This window comes from Tamandua tetradactyla, chromosome 11, assembly GCF_023851605.1.
Source record: "Tamandua tetradactyla isolate mTamTet1 chromosome 11, mTamTet1.pri, whole genome shotgun sequence".
NCBI classification, from domain to species: domain Eukaryota; kingdom Metazoa; phylum Chordata; class Mammalia; order Pilosa; family Myrmecophagidae; genus Tamandua; species Tamandua tetradactyla.
The window spans coordinates 83,417,404-83,433,829 of record NC_135337.1 but is presented as its reverse complement, the minus strand read 5'-3'; the positions used below and the strand labels follow the sequence as shown (position 1 = coordinate 83,433,829).

The window sequence follows — 16,426 nt, the reverse complement described above, 5'->3', positions numbered from 1 at the left end:
GGGGTCTCTCTGGGAAAAGGCACTTTTCCTTTATTCGTACCTGAGCTCTCCCTGGCAACCACCACACCCACAAACCTATTGAAAAGTCAGTGGGCTGGTTGTGTAAGGGTGGCTCAGTGGTAGAATTCTTCCCTGCCACGCGGGAGACCTGGGTTCGATTCCCAGCCTATGTACTTCCCCAAACAAACAAAAAACCAATGAAAATTCAACAAGTGGTGCTGTAATAATTGGATACTCACATGGGAAAAGAATGAAGCATAACCCCCGCCATGCAGCATACAAAAAAATAAATAAGTAAAATCAGTGGGCCAGTCCTTCAGGAAGGAGGGGGCAGGACCCCCTGGCACCCCCTGGGCTCTTCCTGATGGGTTGTTCCTCTTGGCAGAGAGCAGTGGTGGAATGACTAGCTGCAAGATTTGCAGTGTCCAGTGCAAAATGCAAACATGGGGCTCCTTGTGCAAAAATTACTAAGAATTTCAAAGCCCTGAAATTCTTAGTGCCACATTAAACCAAGTGGGCAGAGAGTCCTGGGTGGAGAAGTGTGAAGAAGGCTTGTAAGGGGCCTTCAGAGCAAGCCCCTAGCACACTGACAGGCCCCATTGAGCCCAAGGATATTTTGGGGCTGCCAGAAAATAAGTCTGGGAGACAGCAGAGAGAGGCTCAGAAATAAGAGGATCAGCAAAATGTGTCCTGTCATTCCAGGAACAGAGAGAATTTGCTGCTGAAGAAACCTCAGTGGACACATTTTGCAGTGATGCATTGTTATCTTATTCTATTTCAGTGGACGTCCCATCCAATATCGCAAAAATTATCATCGGCCCCCTCATCTTTGTCTTTCTCTTCAGCGTCGTGATTGGAAGTATTTATATATTCCTGAGAAAGAGGTGAGTGCAGTGATGTGGTCTTGAATGCTTAACAAGCAGTTCTCGCAGAGAAATGTATGCCAAGGTATAGAGATATCTAAGTTTATTATAAATTTTACTGGTGTTAAGGATGGGTAGCATACAATTGGCAGATAATAATATAATAACATGCCATACCCTTGGTCTTAAATTCCATCTAAGCAGTTGATTCTCGCTGAATGATTTTTGCTGAACTCTTGAATCTCTGGCCAACCTGTTGTTGCAGTTGAACAAGTACAGATCTGATGGATGCTGGTTGATATTTTGTTTGTGTAAAGAGTAGGACAAAAATGAAATACGACGAACCTTGGAACGTCACTTGTCAATGATGTGATTGGCTTCTTTGCCCAATCAGATATTAACTTGGAGATACTAGAAGGACATTTCCTGAGTGTTTTTGTGCAATACCTAATGTCCTGGCTAGAAATGTTGCTTTCGTTTGTTAAATGCTGCTAGAATGCAGTATACCAGAGATGGAATGGCTTTTTAAAAGGGGAATTTATTAAGTTACAAGTTAACAGTTCTAAGGCCAAAAAAATGTCCAACCTAAGGCATCTAGAGAAAGATGCCTGGACTCAAGAAAGTCTGGTGTCTGCCACATGGGAAGGCATGTGGCTGGCGTCTTCTGGTCCCCGTTCCTGGTTCCATTGCTTCAAGCTTCTGATGCCAGTGGTTTCTTCTCTGAGCATCTGTGGGCCTTCACTTAGCAACTCTGAAACACAAATCTGGGTTCTGGCTTGCTTAGCATCTCGTGGGAAGGCACATGGTGACGTTTTATCTTTCTGTTAGCACTTCAAGCATCTCTAGATGTTTGTGTCTCGGCTCTGAGCTTTCTCCAAATTGTTTACTTTTTCAAAGGACCCAACTAAACTAATCAAGGCCCACCTTGAGTGGGTGGAGTCACATTCCAATCTAATCAAAAGGCCACAAAAACTAGGTATGGTATATCTCCATGGAAACAATCCTATCAAAGTTTCCACTCCACAATATTGAGTCAGGATGAAAAGAAACATGGCTGTCCCCCTGCCAAGATGGGATCAGGAAAAAGGCCATGGTTTTTCTGGGGTACATAATAGCTTCAGACTGGCACAGATATGATCCACTTTTAAATTTAATCTGCATTGATGGCTTCTTCCATCCGTTTCTCAAGTCTGGACAAGTCCCGATTTGTAATGTTTGCTTAGCTCTGTGGTGTAAATACTTCCACCCACTTTATCAAGTTCAGTCTGTGAATATGCCCTCACTGAGTACAGAGTTGGGAAGTGTTGTAGTTTGTTAGCTGCCAGAATGCAATATACCAGAAACAGAATGGATTTAAAACAGAGGAATTTAATAAATTGCTAGTTTATAGTTCTAAAGCCAAGAAAATGTCTGAATTAAAACAAGTCTATAGAAATGTCCAATCTAAGGCATCCAGGGAAAGATACCTTGGTTCAAGAAGGCCAATGAAGTTCAGGGTTTCTCTCTCAAGTGGAAGGGCACATGGCGAACACGGCATCATCTGCTAAGTTCTTCTCCTGGTTTCCTGATTCATGAAGCTCCCCAGGAGGCATTTTCCTTCTTCATCTCCAAAGGTCGCTGACTGGTGGACTCTGCTTCTCATGGCTATGTCATTCTGCTTTGCTCTCTCTGAATCTCCCATTCTCCAAAATGTTTCCTCTTTTATAGGACTCCAGAAACTTATCAACACTCACCCAAATGGGTGGAGACATATCGTCACCTAATCTAGTTTAACAACCACTCTTAATCAAATCACATCTCCAGGGAGATGATCTGATTACAGTTTCAAACATACAGTACTGAATAGGGATTATTCTGCCTTTACAAAATGGGACTTAGATTAAAACATGGCTTTTCTAGGGGACATACATCCTTTCAAACCAGCACAGGAAGAGATAGGAAGTAGGCACCACTCCTACAAAGAACAATGTAGTAAGAACCATTAGATAATGATGAGGTTTGAGTACTTGTTACCTTTGCTTTTTTGTTAAAGTCGTTTTATTGCAATAAATTCACATACCATACAATCCATCTAAAGTATACAGTCGGTGTCTTCTAGTGTTTTCAGAGTTGTGCATTCATCACCACCATCAATTCTAGAACACTGAAGAGTCTCTACTCTTCCTGTACAGCCTCTGGCTTTCCTTCTAGTGACATACGTGAACCTAAACTTTCCCTTTCAACCACAGTCACACCCACATATCATCAGTTAGTCACACTCATTATAACGTGCTCCCTCCACCTCCATCCATTTCCAGACATTTACAATCAACTGCTGCCTTTGCTTTTAACACAGTTTACTTCATTGTAAACATTCATAATTCAAAAAAATTTTTTTTTAATGATGGCTGGCTCTAACAACCAGAAGATTGTTACATTTGTTTCTGGAAGATGTAACACTTGTTTCTCATGAGCCTGAATGAACTGGCTCCAGAATACAGCTGCTGGATAACTGGCTTTCACATGTTGCAAGGGCTACCACAAATTACAATAAAAGCCACCAGGGGCCAGCAGTACCATGTCGCTGCCCTTAAACAGCAGGTCTCAAAACACAAGGGTCTCTTCCCCCAGGCTGCATCCAAGATTACCCGGATGCTGCCGATAAGGGGTCTCTCCTTGTGAGACCCGCCCCGCCCCCCCCCAAAGCCATGAGAGTTTCAAGCAGGTGGGTTTTCCTTTTGCTCATCCAGGCAGCCAGATGGGCCACTGGGACCGCTCTATGCGTCTTCCAACCCTGAGTACCTGAGTGCCAGTGATGGTGAGTGCCACCCCCTTCCTGGGGTAGGGAGAGAGAAGATCCTGCAGTGCAGTTTCCCTGGCCATTGCCATCAATGGGTGCACTCCTTGGGGAGGCTGTCACTCAACCCCACTTTGAGCCCGTTGGCCTGCCCCTGACTGCAGACACCCCATTGTCTTGAGCCTTTGGACGCTGGTACCTTTTGGACAGTCAGGGACCCAAGGACCAGGCTATGGGGAGTGTGGAGACTGGAAGGCTGGGCAGTGTATGCTCAAGAGAGGGTACCAGGAATCCGAGTTGGAAAGCCCTGTCCAGACTTGCTGTCCAAGCTGAGGGCCAAAATAGAAGGCTGGTGGGGATAGGGCACAGAAGGGCGAAAGCCAGCCTTGGTGGGGAGTACCTCTGGCCATGGGTGGCGGCATGATGCCGCTTATGGTGGCAGGTATGGGGGAGCCCAGGACAGGCCCCAGTGCCCCCCCCCCGCCTTGATGGTTCCCAAGGGCAGAGAGAGACCCTTATCGGTGAGACTTGGCTCTTCACACAGCAGTAAAAGCATTTCAGCTTTTCATGCAGCGAAAAATCAAATGTGCCTTCCAAGGCCTGCCCACTGTCACTCAGCCAGATGCCTCCCCGGGACATGGGGGTGGGATGATGCAGAAGGAGGGGAAACATGCTGATCTGGGAGCCTCTCCATGCTGGGCCCACTCCCTGCATCCCTCCCCTGCCATTTGAGAATTTGGGGATGGTGTTGTCAATGCACATGGAGAAGCAGAGCCTCAGGGCTGTCATTGGGTTCCCCGTCCCTCTGGGCTGGGACGGGCGCCCAGAACTGCCTTTCCACCCTATTTTTAGCAACGTGACAGTGGCTGATGGCACACCGTCAGCTCTGGGGTGGGTGCCATGAAAGCTGAAAAGTGGTGTGCAAGGGTCTTTAAAGGCTGAGAAAGACCAAGCCAGTGGGTATACACAGGGAAGGGTCCTGGGCCAGGGCCCTGAAGAGGCAGCCTGCCCCCACCGAGCATCTGTGAGTTCATTGGAGTGCAGAACTCCCTTCTGATCCAGGGTGTTTGCATGAACCACTGGTGATGAGGCAGAGGAAGCCAGGAACTGGTTTGGCTTTTATTATGAAGCCTTAGTACATTTGCCTTTCAATTGTTTGCTGTGCACAAACACACACAAATGGAGTGGCTTAAAACTGCCTCCATTGATTCACTCACAATTTGGAGGGTGCCAGAGGCCTGTGCTCAGCTGGGCAGTTCTCCTGGTCTTGCCCGGATTCTCTCAGGTGGCTGCAGCTGGCCAAGGGGATCAGGGGCTCCGTGGTCTAGGATGGCCTCACTCATGACCCTGGCGCTGGCAGGGAGGGTGCACCCAGGGCCCTCAGCTTGGGTGGCAGAGCCTTCGTTTCCCACTTGGTCTCTCAGTCACCAGTAGGCTGGCCCCAGGCTTCTTTACTGGGTGTGGGGCGGGTTCCCAGCAGCAAGAGAGGGCTGGCCCCAGGGACCGAGAACTCTCCAAGTCTTTGTTTGGGTGACACTTGCTGATGCCCCAAGATACAAGGGGTGGGGCAATAGACTCCATGCCTTGATGGGAGGGCTACCAATATTTTGGCCAATTTTTTCCCCCCAAAGGATGGCAATCTATCCGCACTCACTTGCAGCTTGGCATCTACAGCAGCTTCTTGTGGAAAGTAGTGTTCTTCAGTCATGGGGTTCTGAAACCTATTGCTCAGCCAGGAGAGATGAGGATGGAGGCCCAGCTCAGGACAGATTGACCTGAACCTTGGGTCCATTCTGGGCTTTTCCCGCATCTCAATCATCCTCTCCATAAGGACGGGGCTCCAGGTCTGTCTCGTTCACGGCCACATGCCCTGGAATGTGCAAGTCACCTTATCAGCATCTGCTGGGGCTAAGGTGAGGGTGGTGGGTCTGCTCGGGACACTTCCCAGATAAGTGAGGAGTAGTGTTTCCATGCTCTGTGTACGTGCCGGACGAGTGGGAGGTGCCCCGGGAGAAGATCGCCCTCCTGAGGGAGCTGGGACAGGGCTCCTTCGGCATGGTGTACGAGGGGAATGCCAAGGACGTCGTCAAGGGCGAGGCCGAGACCCGCGTGGCGGTGAAGACAGTCAACGAGTCGGCCAGCCTCCGGGAGCGGATCGAGTTCCTGAACGAGGCCTCGGTGATGAAGGGCTTCACCTGCCACCACGTGGTGAGTCCAGCGTACACCCCAAGCTCAGGGAGAGGTTTCTGTGCATGTCATGTCCTCCCACCCTGCAGAGCAGAGAGGACGTGGTGCAGACCCCTTACTCATTCCCTGTCCCCCACGAGGCGCCCCAAAGGCAGAATCCAACCCCAGGTTCTCCCACCACACAGGGAACCAGATTCCATTGCATATCCATTGATTTTGGGAATCTTCCACCTCTTGCCCTTTCTTGAATCCTTTGTAGCCCGTAAACACACAGAGGTCCCTCGCTTCTTCCACCTGCCCCCACTTGAAGCCAGCACACACCCTCCCTGCCTTTCTGCTCCTTCAGAGGTCTGTTCATTTCTCTTTGGGCTCGTGTCCTTTCATACTTGCCACGCACACTTACAGAAGCCCTGGTCTGTGCCAACCTCTGTTCTTGGCCTCACAATGCAGCAGTTTCCTGTCCTTATGGAGCTCCCAATATGGCGGGCGGAAACAGACTCTAACCACAATAAGCTAATTTTATGGTACTGTTTGGGATAATGCTATGGGAAAATGAAAAAGGGGAGTGGGCTCAGGGGATTGGGAATGCTGGGGGATGTATTTATTTATTTTTTGGGGGTGCATGGTCCAGGAATTGAACTTGGGTCTTCTGCATTGAAAGCTAGCATTCTACCAGAGATGGGGGATGTATCTTGAACAAAGACATGAGGGGATGAGCGATGATGGCATGTGAGAGGGACAAGCATGCTTGGCAAAGTGTACAGCGAATACAAAGACCCAGAGGAGGGACAGTGCCTCCTGTGCTCAGGGAGTGTCATGGAGACCAGATTTGGTGTGGTGTGGTAGAGTATGTGGGTGGGAATGTGTTCACATTCACCATAATGTGAGCTCTGAATTCTTTCCCCTGAGCAAGGCATCAAGCATGACGGTTGAGGTGGACAGCCCAGGGCTGACCAAGCTCCACCCAGGAGCAGGGTGGTGTGTCCTATGGACATGAAACAGGGTGATGGACATGAGTTGAGGTCTCCCCATGGACCATCATCCAGGAACCCATACTTTCCCCACAGGTCCGCCTCCTGGGGGTTGTGTCCAAGGGCCAACCTACGCTGGTGGTGATGGAGTTGATGTCCCATGGAGACCTGAAGAGCTACCTCCGTTCGCTACGGCCTGAGGCCGAGGTGAGCTGCCTCTAGGTATGGGAGAACACCAGCTCTAAGCCATGGGCATGAGTCTTGCTGAATATGACCCCATATTTCAACTGTAGAACAACCCCGGCCGCCCTCCCCCTACTCTGCAAGAGATGATTCAGATGGCGGCAGAGATCGCAGATGGGATGGCGTACCTGAATGCCAAGAAATTTGTGCACCGGGACCTCGCAGCTCGGAATTGCATGGTTGCCCATGATTTCACCGTCAAAATTGGAGGTTTGTCTAGCATTTTGCTTGCCGGGGTGCAGTTGGTCTGAGTTTGGATTAAGGCGTTTTCTCTGACGAGTTGTTCCATCTTTTCCAATTATAAGGGGCAGGATTATGGATGGAGGGGCAGGTGTGATCCTTAAACTGGAGTTGAATTCTTTCATTAACTCACTCACTCAAAAGATTTTATTGAGTGTCTTCTTTATGCAAGGCTCTGGAGTGAGTGCGAACAAGACAACGATGAAAAAAGTCATCACGTTCCTACTCTCTTGCATCCAGCAGTCTTGGTCTGTGGTGTTCTGGTGCAGAAGCCATGTGTGGCCATTTGCATTTTAAAAATGAATTAAAACTAAGTAAAACCAAATGTTTGGTTCTTCAGCCACTCTAATCACATTTCAGATGTGGAAATAATGATACTTGGCTAGTGACCTCCATCTGGTCAGTGTAAATATCAGCTATGTCCATCATCACAGAATGTTCTATTGGACAGTGCTATCCTACATGAACAATAAAATAACTAATGATTATAAAAATAAGATAGTTAAGATTAGGAAAAGAGCTCTGAAAGAAATAATGAATTTAGTGATATAAAACTAGAGTCGTGGTCAGCTCAGAAATTACCTCCGTAAGGAGGTAACTTTTTAGCTAAGACTTGCGGGATGAGGAAAAGCTGAGCTTCTTCTAGAGGTTAGCACATGCAAAGACCAGGAAACTGGAAGGAAGGCTGATGTGGTTTGAGAAAAGTGAATGTAGAGGCGACCAGAGCAATCACAAGATGGAAAGTCAAGGAGAAAGACAGGAACTGGCCCTAGAAGGGCTTTGCAAGTTGTGGTTGGTCACTTAGACAATGATTCTATGTTGTCAAAGGGAAGCAAGAAGTAATATCAACTTATTTAAGATCCAAAAAGGTATTATTTATATAAGCAGTGGGAAGCAGGAAGTGAAGTGATCCTAGCTCCTCTTGGACTGTTAAAGGGTCAGGCTGTCAAAGGATCAGGGCAAGGTGGGGTCTTGCAGGTGAGAGATGGTGGTGGACCTGGGTGGGGTCAGGGCGATGGAGAACCAACAAGTTAGAAGATGTCGAGGGAGTGTGGACAGGACTGGCCTTCAATGTGGGTGTGATGGAAGGAGAATGGTCAACACAAAGCAAACTCCCAGGTTTCTGACTGGAATGCTGGGTAGTCATTGGGTCTATATCCAATGGGGAGCCCCAGGTTTGCCAGAGAAAGCCAGAAGTTTGGTTTGGGGTTCTCATGAAATCATAGAGGGGAGGGAAGTGTTGCTGAAGATGGGATTCCCAAGCTGTGTGCTGGACGTCACTTCTTGGTCCCTTGGTGGTTTCCTTTCCCTTCCCTTAAATGCCGGTCCACCCTCTCTCCCACACTTCCGAGACAAGCTTCAGAATCCGGTCTCACAGCTATTTGCCCTCCACACTCTTGGGTACACACTTGGGAAAATCATCCCAGGCTCTGCGAGGGGAGGGCACTCAAGGAGGTGGATGCCTGAGTCACAGGCCAAACCTTCAGAGTGTGTCAACTGTCTGTTGTCAGATTTTGGAATGACCAGAGACATCTACGAAACGGATTACTACAGGAAGGGCGGAAAGGGCCTTCTCCCTGTGCGCTGGATGGCTCCGGAATCTCTGAAGGACGGAGTCTTCACCACTTCTTCTGATATGTGGTAAGTCACGCATGGATCGGCACACAGGACACCCCAGGTTTGTATTCCAGGGGCCCCGCCAGTGGACCCTGCAAGAGGGGTGGTCAAAGCCTGCCTTACTGGCCCTTCCCTAGCCATTTCTCCATCAAGAAAGTGACGGTGGGGCCCGTCTCTCAGACCTTGGTGGTAACCCTTACTTCCAAGTTGGGACTGATCTCACGGGCAGTTGGGAAATGCAGCATGAATTGTTTTATGAATGGGTCAGCTTAGGGTCTAGTCAACCAAGGTATGTGTGTGTGTGTATGTATGAGCGTGAGTGTGTGTGTGTGCATGGGCCTGAGCATGGGTTTGTGTGTATATGTGGGTATGTATACACATGTGTGTGTCAGAGTGGGCTTGTGTGTATATGCGTGTGGGTGTTTGAGTGCGTGTGTGTTTGTGTATGCACAGGTGGCAAGTGTGAGTGTGTGTGTTGGTACGTGTGTACGAATGTGTTTGTGTGTATTTGGTGGCTTCTGTGGTACAACCCTCAGCTGTCGTTCGCAGGTCTTTTGGCGTGGTCCTTTGGGAAATCACCAGCTTGGCCGAACAGCCTTACCAAGGCCTGTCTAATGAACAGGTGTTGAAATTTGTCATGGATGGAGGGTATCTGGATCAGCCCGACAACTGTCCAGACAGAGTGTAAGCATTGAAAGAACACGTGGTGTGTGGGTTTTCGTAAAAATGGCATTGCCCTGTATATGTGTGCTTGCATCTCACATCTTTGCATGCATGCTTATTTGCATGCCATATCTTTGCATGTGTGTTTGTTTGCATGTTGTATTACACGTCTGCTTGCATTTGCATAGCATATCTTTGGAAGGTTGTATAAGAAATCTGCAGTAGTGGTTACCTAGGGAGAAAGGAACTGGAGTGAGCAGAGAGACTTCTGTTTAACTATTCTTTTTTTTTTCCTATAATGGAATAGAAGTAATGTTTATTTTTAAAAGCTTCATGTCTGTGATTTTTTTAAAAAACATTTCAACATTTTTATTGTGATATGTAATGTATATACAAAAAAAAAGAATAAGCAATAATTTTCAAAGTACATTTTAACAAGTAGTTGCAGAAGAGATTTCCAAGTTTGGCATGGGTTATCCTTCCACAATTTCAGGATTTGCCTTCTAGCTGCTTGAAAACACTCGAGGCTAAAAGAAATATCCATATAGCGATTCAGCAGTCATACTCATTTGTGAAATCCTGTCTTCTCTGTTATAATTCTTTCTTCTCCTTTGATCCTTCTTCCACTCTATGGGGATCTTTGAGCTATGCCCATTCTAACGCTTTCCATGTTGAAAAAGGAAGTCAACAGTATAGACTATAGGGACGGAATTAGTGGATATTCTTGGGGAGGCTGGCCCTGCTGGGTTTCAGGACTTATCTGACCTAGGAACCCTCTAGAGGTTATTGGTCTCCTGAAAATCCATGGTAGACACCAATTTTAAAGCTTTGAAAAAGTATGAGGCAAAATATTTCTAAACATTGGCTCATGGCAGTCTTCCTTAATTCTGGAACTAGGAAAATGAAGTAGGCCTGAGGACAGAGGTCTACAACCTTTTTCTGTAGAGGACATGGCGTAAATATTTTCACCTTTGCAGGTCAGACGAGCTCTGTTGCAGCTGCTCCCCTTTGCCTGTGTTGCTCAGAGGCAGCCACGGGCAATGCCCAAATGAATGAGTGCAGCCGTGTGCCAAAAAAACTTTATTTACATAAACAATCAGGGGGCCGGATTTGGCTGGTGGGTGGGTGTTTGCCAACCTCTGCCCTCAAAGACGCTGGGGTGGGGAAAAGAAGAGTTAACACTGGAAACACCAGCTCTCGGTGTTTATCCTGAGTGCTCTCCGCCAGGTAGAGCCATTGGCCTGTACAAAGGGTGCAGAGTTGGGGTCCTAGATACCACTGCAGAGGAGACCCCCACACCAGCACTTCTCCAGGCAGGTGCTGCGTGGCCCCCCCCCGTGACCACCATCCTCCTGAGAGTGAGGGCTGAGCCTGCAGGGTGGACCCTTGGAGCTAGCTCCCTTCTAGGTTTGACCCACACAGCTGCAGCTCCCCCCCACCTCCCAGTTTCCAAGTGCTGCAAGCTGGAAGGTCTTTTAAATAGTGGCACCGGCAAGCATTTTCAAGCAGCTCCAGATGCCAGATAACGCCACATGGGGAGAATCCTTGAGGGTTTCTGTAAACTGATGGGCCGTGCTCGGGAGAAGCCCTTTTTGGCCTGGTTTCGGGTTGGGGACAGTCTTCCTTTGGCTTTTCTTCACCTGCCCGCGTGTCCCTCTCTCCCCCAGCACCGAGCTGATGCACATGTGCTGGCAGTTCAACCCCAAGATGCGGCCGACGTTCCTGGAGATCGTCGACCTGCTCAAGGATGACCTGCACCCCAGCTTCCCAGAAGTGTCCTTCTTCCACAGCGAGGAGAACAAGGCTCCCGAGACCGAGGAGCTGGAGATGGAGTTTGAAGACATGGAAAGCATCCCTCTGGACCGGTCGTCGCACACCCAGCGGGACGAGGTGGGGGGCTGGGAAGGCGGGTCCTCGCTGGGCCTAAAGCGCAACTACGACGAGCACATACCCTACACCCACATGAACGGGGGCAAGAAAAACGGACGGATTTTGACCCTGCCGCGGTCGAATCCCGCCTAAAGGATGCTTTTTCGGGGGGAGGGTCTCCTTGTTCTGATCTTCCTCTGGTTTAAAGGTCTCCAGAAAACTCAGGATTCTCACTGCTCTGCCCCAGCGACGGGCAGAGCTCAGAGATCATGAAACACATTTCTGCTCATCTTTGTGACTTAAGACACATGCGTTTGATTGCCAATTTGACTAGCTGTCAGTGGTGGATTTAACTGTGAACACAGAGGGGAAAGGGGTTTCCAGGGCTGCCGTCCTTTTCGGCAACCATGGTGCCAAGCCAGGATTTTATTATTATTGTTATTATTATTATTATTATTTTCTAGTAGATTGAAAGAAAGAAAGCACCTGTTTTTACCAAGTTGTTTTTTTTTTTTTTTGCTGGTGTCTGAGCTACCATATAAAACCTAAAACTTAGTTTGTGGAACAAAAGTTTGAAAGAAAAGAATCTGTTCCAGTGGAATTCCAAGCTTTTTAGAGAGTGAGCTTCGGGGAAGTTTTTCTCATCCAGGCTGAAGGATTTTTCGCCCCCCCACCCCCACCCCCTACAGAATCAGTTTCCTCAAATTGACCAATAGCTGCTGCTTTCACATTTTTTCATAAGGGTCTTCAGTCCCAGTGTGTGCTCGTGTGTGTGTGTGTGTGTGTGTGTGTGTGTGTGTGTGTGTCCAGGTTAGACACAGCTGATGCCTGTGTGCAGGATATCCAAACTGGGTTGATGCTTTTGGGTTGGCTCATGGAAGTTCTGCTCTTTTGGAGTGTGTAAGCCAATTCCTCACTTTTTCTTCTCACTTACTGGGAGAAGGTACCTTCAACAGATTCTTCTTGTGTCTGATGTCAAACCTCAGGAGACTTCTCTCCCTTCACGTTGCTGAAAAATGTCTTTCCGGGAGCCAACGGAGTGAATTTAGTTTGGAGTGATGGATCTTTTCAAGACCAAACAAAGCCAGGACAAAAAAAAAGAACTGAGATGACAGAGTTTTTGAGAATATATTTGTGACATATTTAATATTTTAAAGTCTTCGGCATTCATTTCATAAGTTATTGACTGCTTTCTGGGGCTTGCGGGTTGGTCTGCCTGTTTGGGCAGGCAGAGTGGAGCACGAGTGGTCTCTTTGTTTGGTCTTAAAGGCATCCATTTTCTGGGAATAAAGCCACATTAGCTGCTAACCCTTTTGGATGTTGGGAAGCCCCGTCGTGGGTGTGGGTAGAATGGGTTTTCACGAATGGTTCGGTGTGACAGCGCAGCCTGCCAGAAGATTCCTGCTCGGCAAAGCTGTTTGTGACCTGGAGCTGAACCTTGCCTGCCCATGCTCCTGGGGCTCAGTGGTCTTTTGGTTTCCTGTGTGTGTGTATCTTACACGCTTCCTCTCCTGGGTGTGCATTTTCAACAGGTATTGTGCAAGCCCAACAAAATCAAATCCCAGAGAGCAATGTCATGGATGGATTTTGAGAACACTAAGCAATATAAAATGAGATGCGCCAAGAATGCCCGTCAGTCCCCTCAACCATTTTGGGGGCATCTGAGTATCTCCAGGACAGACCTTTCAGAAGCTGCTTTGCACCTAGGGGTCTCAGCTTGCCAGGTGTGGGGCAGGAGCAGAACTCTCAGGTTTCTGTGACATTGCAATCCTCACGAGAGTGGAGTCTGGAGAAGAAACAGGGAAAGGACCTTCACATGACTCAGAAATTATAGATGCATAAATGGGCATGAATCCATGGTTTCTTTTGGAAAAGAATCACGGCTGTTCATACCAAACACAATGAACTGGTTATTTTGGTTCATCGAAATCACCCATTGGGTTGCCTCAGAGTGCTTTTTTTCAGCAAAATTTCGATTGCTTTCTTCTCCTTACGAGTTGTGGAATTAAGGATGGGATAGAGATGCAATGGTGACCTCCAAGCCTTCTAGTTCATGTTCGAGAACACAGGTAGACACAAATCCCAATTGTCTGTTGCTATCTTATTTATGTGATTTTAGAAATTATAGTGTGCAAAATATTGCTGGCAAGAGCATCAGTGATCGGATACTAGAAGCAAGAGGACAAAAATTATTTTCGCCAAATTTACCTTGTAAATCCGAGAGGGTCTGTACGTAAATTATAAAACACGTAGATCTAGGTATTTTGTTCTTTTCCTAGTAAATTTGTAGTGGTCATATACTTCATTAGCAACAATTTTCACCTTTTTCTAATTCAGAAAGTTTTTCTTATATTAGGAAAAATTATTTATTTTAATATATAAAGTCACTGTAAAATTCATTTTCATAAAAAATGGAGTGCATGTAAATTTTTATCAAAGGAAAATAAACAGGCGGATGTGGGTACTGATTTTTTTTTTTTTCAGCACAGTCTACCTCAGTGTATTGTTAGGGTGTGATTCAATAATGGATATCTCAAGACTTCAAAATTCTGCCTGGATCCAGTCCAAATCAAAGAAAATTCATGATGTCAGCTGATTCTGAACACCAGGGACCAGTCAGAATTTTGAGGGAGGGAGTTGGGATGGAGAAGGCATGGCCTTTTTGTGAGCATAGATTCTTTTTGTCCTGGCTGCAATATTCTTCTCTGATTTCAATCTTCCCTTTTTGTATCTTATTTTACCTTTGGTCCCCTATCTATTGACACTGTGCTCCCAACCATGAGACAAAATCTGGGCTATCGTGATATATCTGATGCATGGGGACCCTTACCCTTTGGAGGTAACCCAACAGCATGGTCAACACAATTTTTACATGACAAAACCTTGGATCCCCTTCTTTTGGGGTGTGGTTGACCTCGAGCTGATATTGTTTGACCTTGTGTGGCTTGAGAGGACCATGTGAAAGTTGGAACAGGGCTGGCAGGGCTGTGAGTGTGTTAAACCTCACTGCCCTTGTCATAAGTTTAGGCATGTCCTGCAAACTTAACCTTCTTCACCTGCCCAGGAGAGGAGTTGAGCAGGGTGGGTGGGGATCTTGCCCCATGCATCAGGATTGTGCCCACTTCATTGAGCTCTCTCTCCTGCCACAGTGAAAAGAACAAGCACCTGCTGGGTCACCAGCCTCCTTTAGAATTAGAAAATGTTGGCTTGGTAACAGTAGAACTTTATAAAGTCCTAGTTGTTCTGCAGGTTTGTGGTGATGAGTTAAGGACAGCAACAAAACCATGCTCGGGTTGAAGGTTTTTGTTGTTCATTTTAATTAAAAAGATTTTTTTGTGTGTGAGAAAGGGGGGTGTTGTTCCTGTTTTGAAAGATCATTCACTGTTGTAAAACCCTTTTTCATTCATTTGGTGCAGTCCACATAGTGGTTTCTTGTTCCAGGAGAAGAATCCTAGAGATATCACTTTCTCCCTGGATGAGCAATGTCAAGCATACATCCGAAAATGTCTGCACACTGGTTGTTGTCCTGGGAGTGTCTTTTTAAGCTAGTAGGAAGGGGGAGTGTCATTGGTTCTCTGGAAATACCAAAAGGAAATCTGGGAATCAACACAAGAGTCTATACATACAACCCTGTGACCACTGGGGACCGTACTGCCAACCCGATGGACAGATCTACCAGTCTCCCACCAGGGTGGACCATCTGCCAATGAAACTACTTGTTGGGTTGGGAGATGTTTGCTTTTAGCCCACTGTAACACTGATCTCTGGGCAGGGGTTACTCATGCTGATTGTTGGGGAGACTCATCTGATGTGCTGTAGTCCCAGTTGACAATCTTTTTTTTTTTTTTTTTCACAATGGGGAGGAGGGCAGAAGCTTTGGGTTAAATATCTTTTAGATGCCACCTTGTGTGTCCTTGGACACCTCAAGTTCTTTAGTATTTATGGCTTTGTTGGGGACAAGGAAAAGGGAATGCTGATTTTATACAAATGGCATGTAGAATGGTGTCACTTCAGAGGACCTTTCGTAATGTTCTCCACAATACTGATTTAGACCAGAGGTGAGGATTGGAACAGAAAGAACAGATCAGCGTTTGAACTGAAAGAATGTGACGAACTTTCAGGGGTTGCAACTAAAGGTGGTATTTCCTTAGCAGTTCCCCAGAAACAGAGGGAAATGAGTTTTAAGCTCAGTATCACCTGATACCAGCCAAGACCTGAAATCAGACTTCACCCACATTCTTGGGGGATGTGTGTGTGTGAGCCATCACAATCCTTGTTAAAAAGCACATCATGGATTTGGGGCTTCTGGTCCCATAACGGAAGGAATAGCCCAAAAATGAGTGTGTGTGTCCTCATATACCTTCAGGTGAGACTTAGTTTAGTCTTAATATAGACTTTGCTTGAAGGTTGCTGCTCCTTCTACATGTGCCTGAGTGGCCTCGGTTCTGTGTCTGCAGACACCTCCTGACACTGTTACTTGGGTCTTGCTTTCCTCCCTCTGCAGTCAGCAGAGCAGGGAGTATGTGCCGTGGCGTACTCTGAAAACAACTCAAACACAGAACCCACAGAAAGCTCGGTGATTATTTTTTCAATGTTTTCCTACAAGAGCCAAGTAGTGACCTGTACAAAAAATGCCTTTTTTGGAGTCTTGAAATTGTTCCGCATGTAAAATATTGGATAATTACCTGTTTATATTAAAATTCTGAATAAATTGTCTGAGAATTATCCTGGTTTTGTATGGTGTCCTGTGCTAGGACCTGTGATCTATGTGGGGTTACGGTTGTGGCTGTGGGGTGTGTTGTGCTCAGGGAAATCTCCCTGGAAGGTGTGGGTTCTTGTTCTGAGAGGGGATGAACTCTGTATTCTTCAGCGCACAAAGCTGGAGGCTAAATATTAGACCTGGCAGGGTTAACAATAGACTATTACATATTGTAGAGTCAAACCGATGGTTTCAGTCTTCAACTGTTTCCATCCTAGTTCATCAGTATTGGCTCCCC

General features: G+C 47.0%; 1 protein-coding gene across 2 annotated transcripts in view; it reads left to right on the top strand.

Annotated features, from left to right (window-relative positions):
• Positions 1-16,154, top strand: part of INSR (insulin receptor) — a 158,687-nt gene extending 142,533 nt beyond the window's left edge. For both annotated transcript variants that reach the window (XM_077121459.1, XM_077121458.1), the window contains 8 exons: positions 782-884; positions 3,593-3,660; positions 5,603-5,847; positions 6,894-7,004; positions 7,091-7,250; positions 8,792-8,921; positions 9,447-9,581; positions 11,228-16,154. In XM_077121459.1, the coding sequence (XP_076977574.1) occupies positions 782-884; positions 3,593-3,660; positions 5,603-5,847; positions 6,894-7,004; positions 7,091-7,250; positions 8,792-8,921; positions 9,447-9,581; positions 11,228-11,582 (1,307 nt within the window). In that variant the 3' untranslated portion in view covers positions 11,583-16,154. The remainder of the gene's footprint in view (positions 1-781; positions 885-3,592; positions 3,661-5,602; positions 5,848-6,893; positions 7,005-7,090; positions 7,251-8,791; positions 8,922-9,446; positions 9,582-11,227) is intronic.
• Positions 16,155-16,426: the final 272 nt, after the last annotated feature.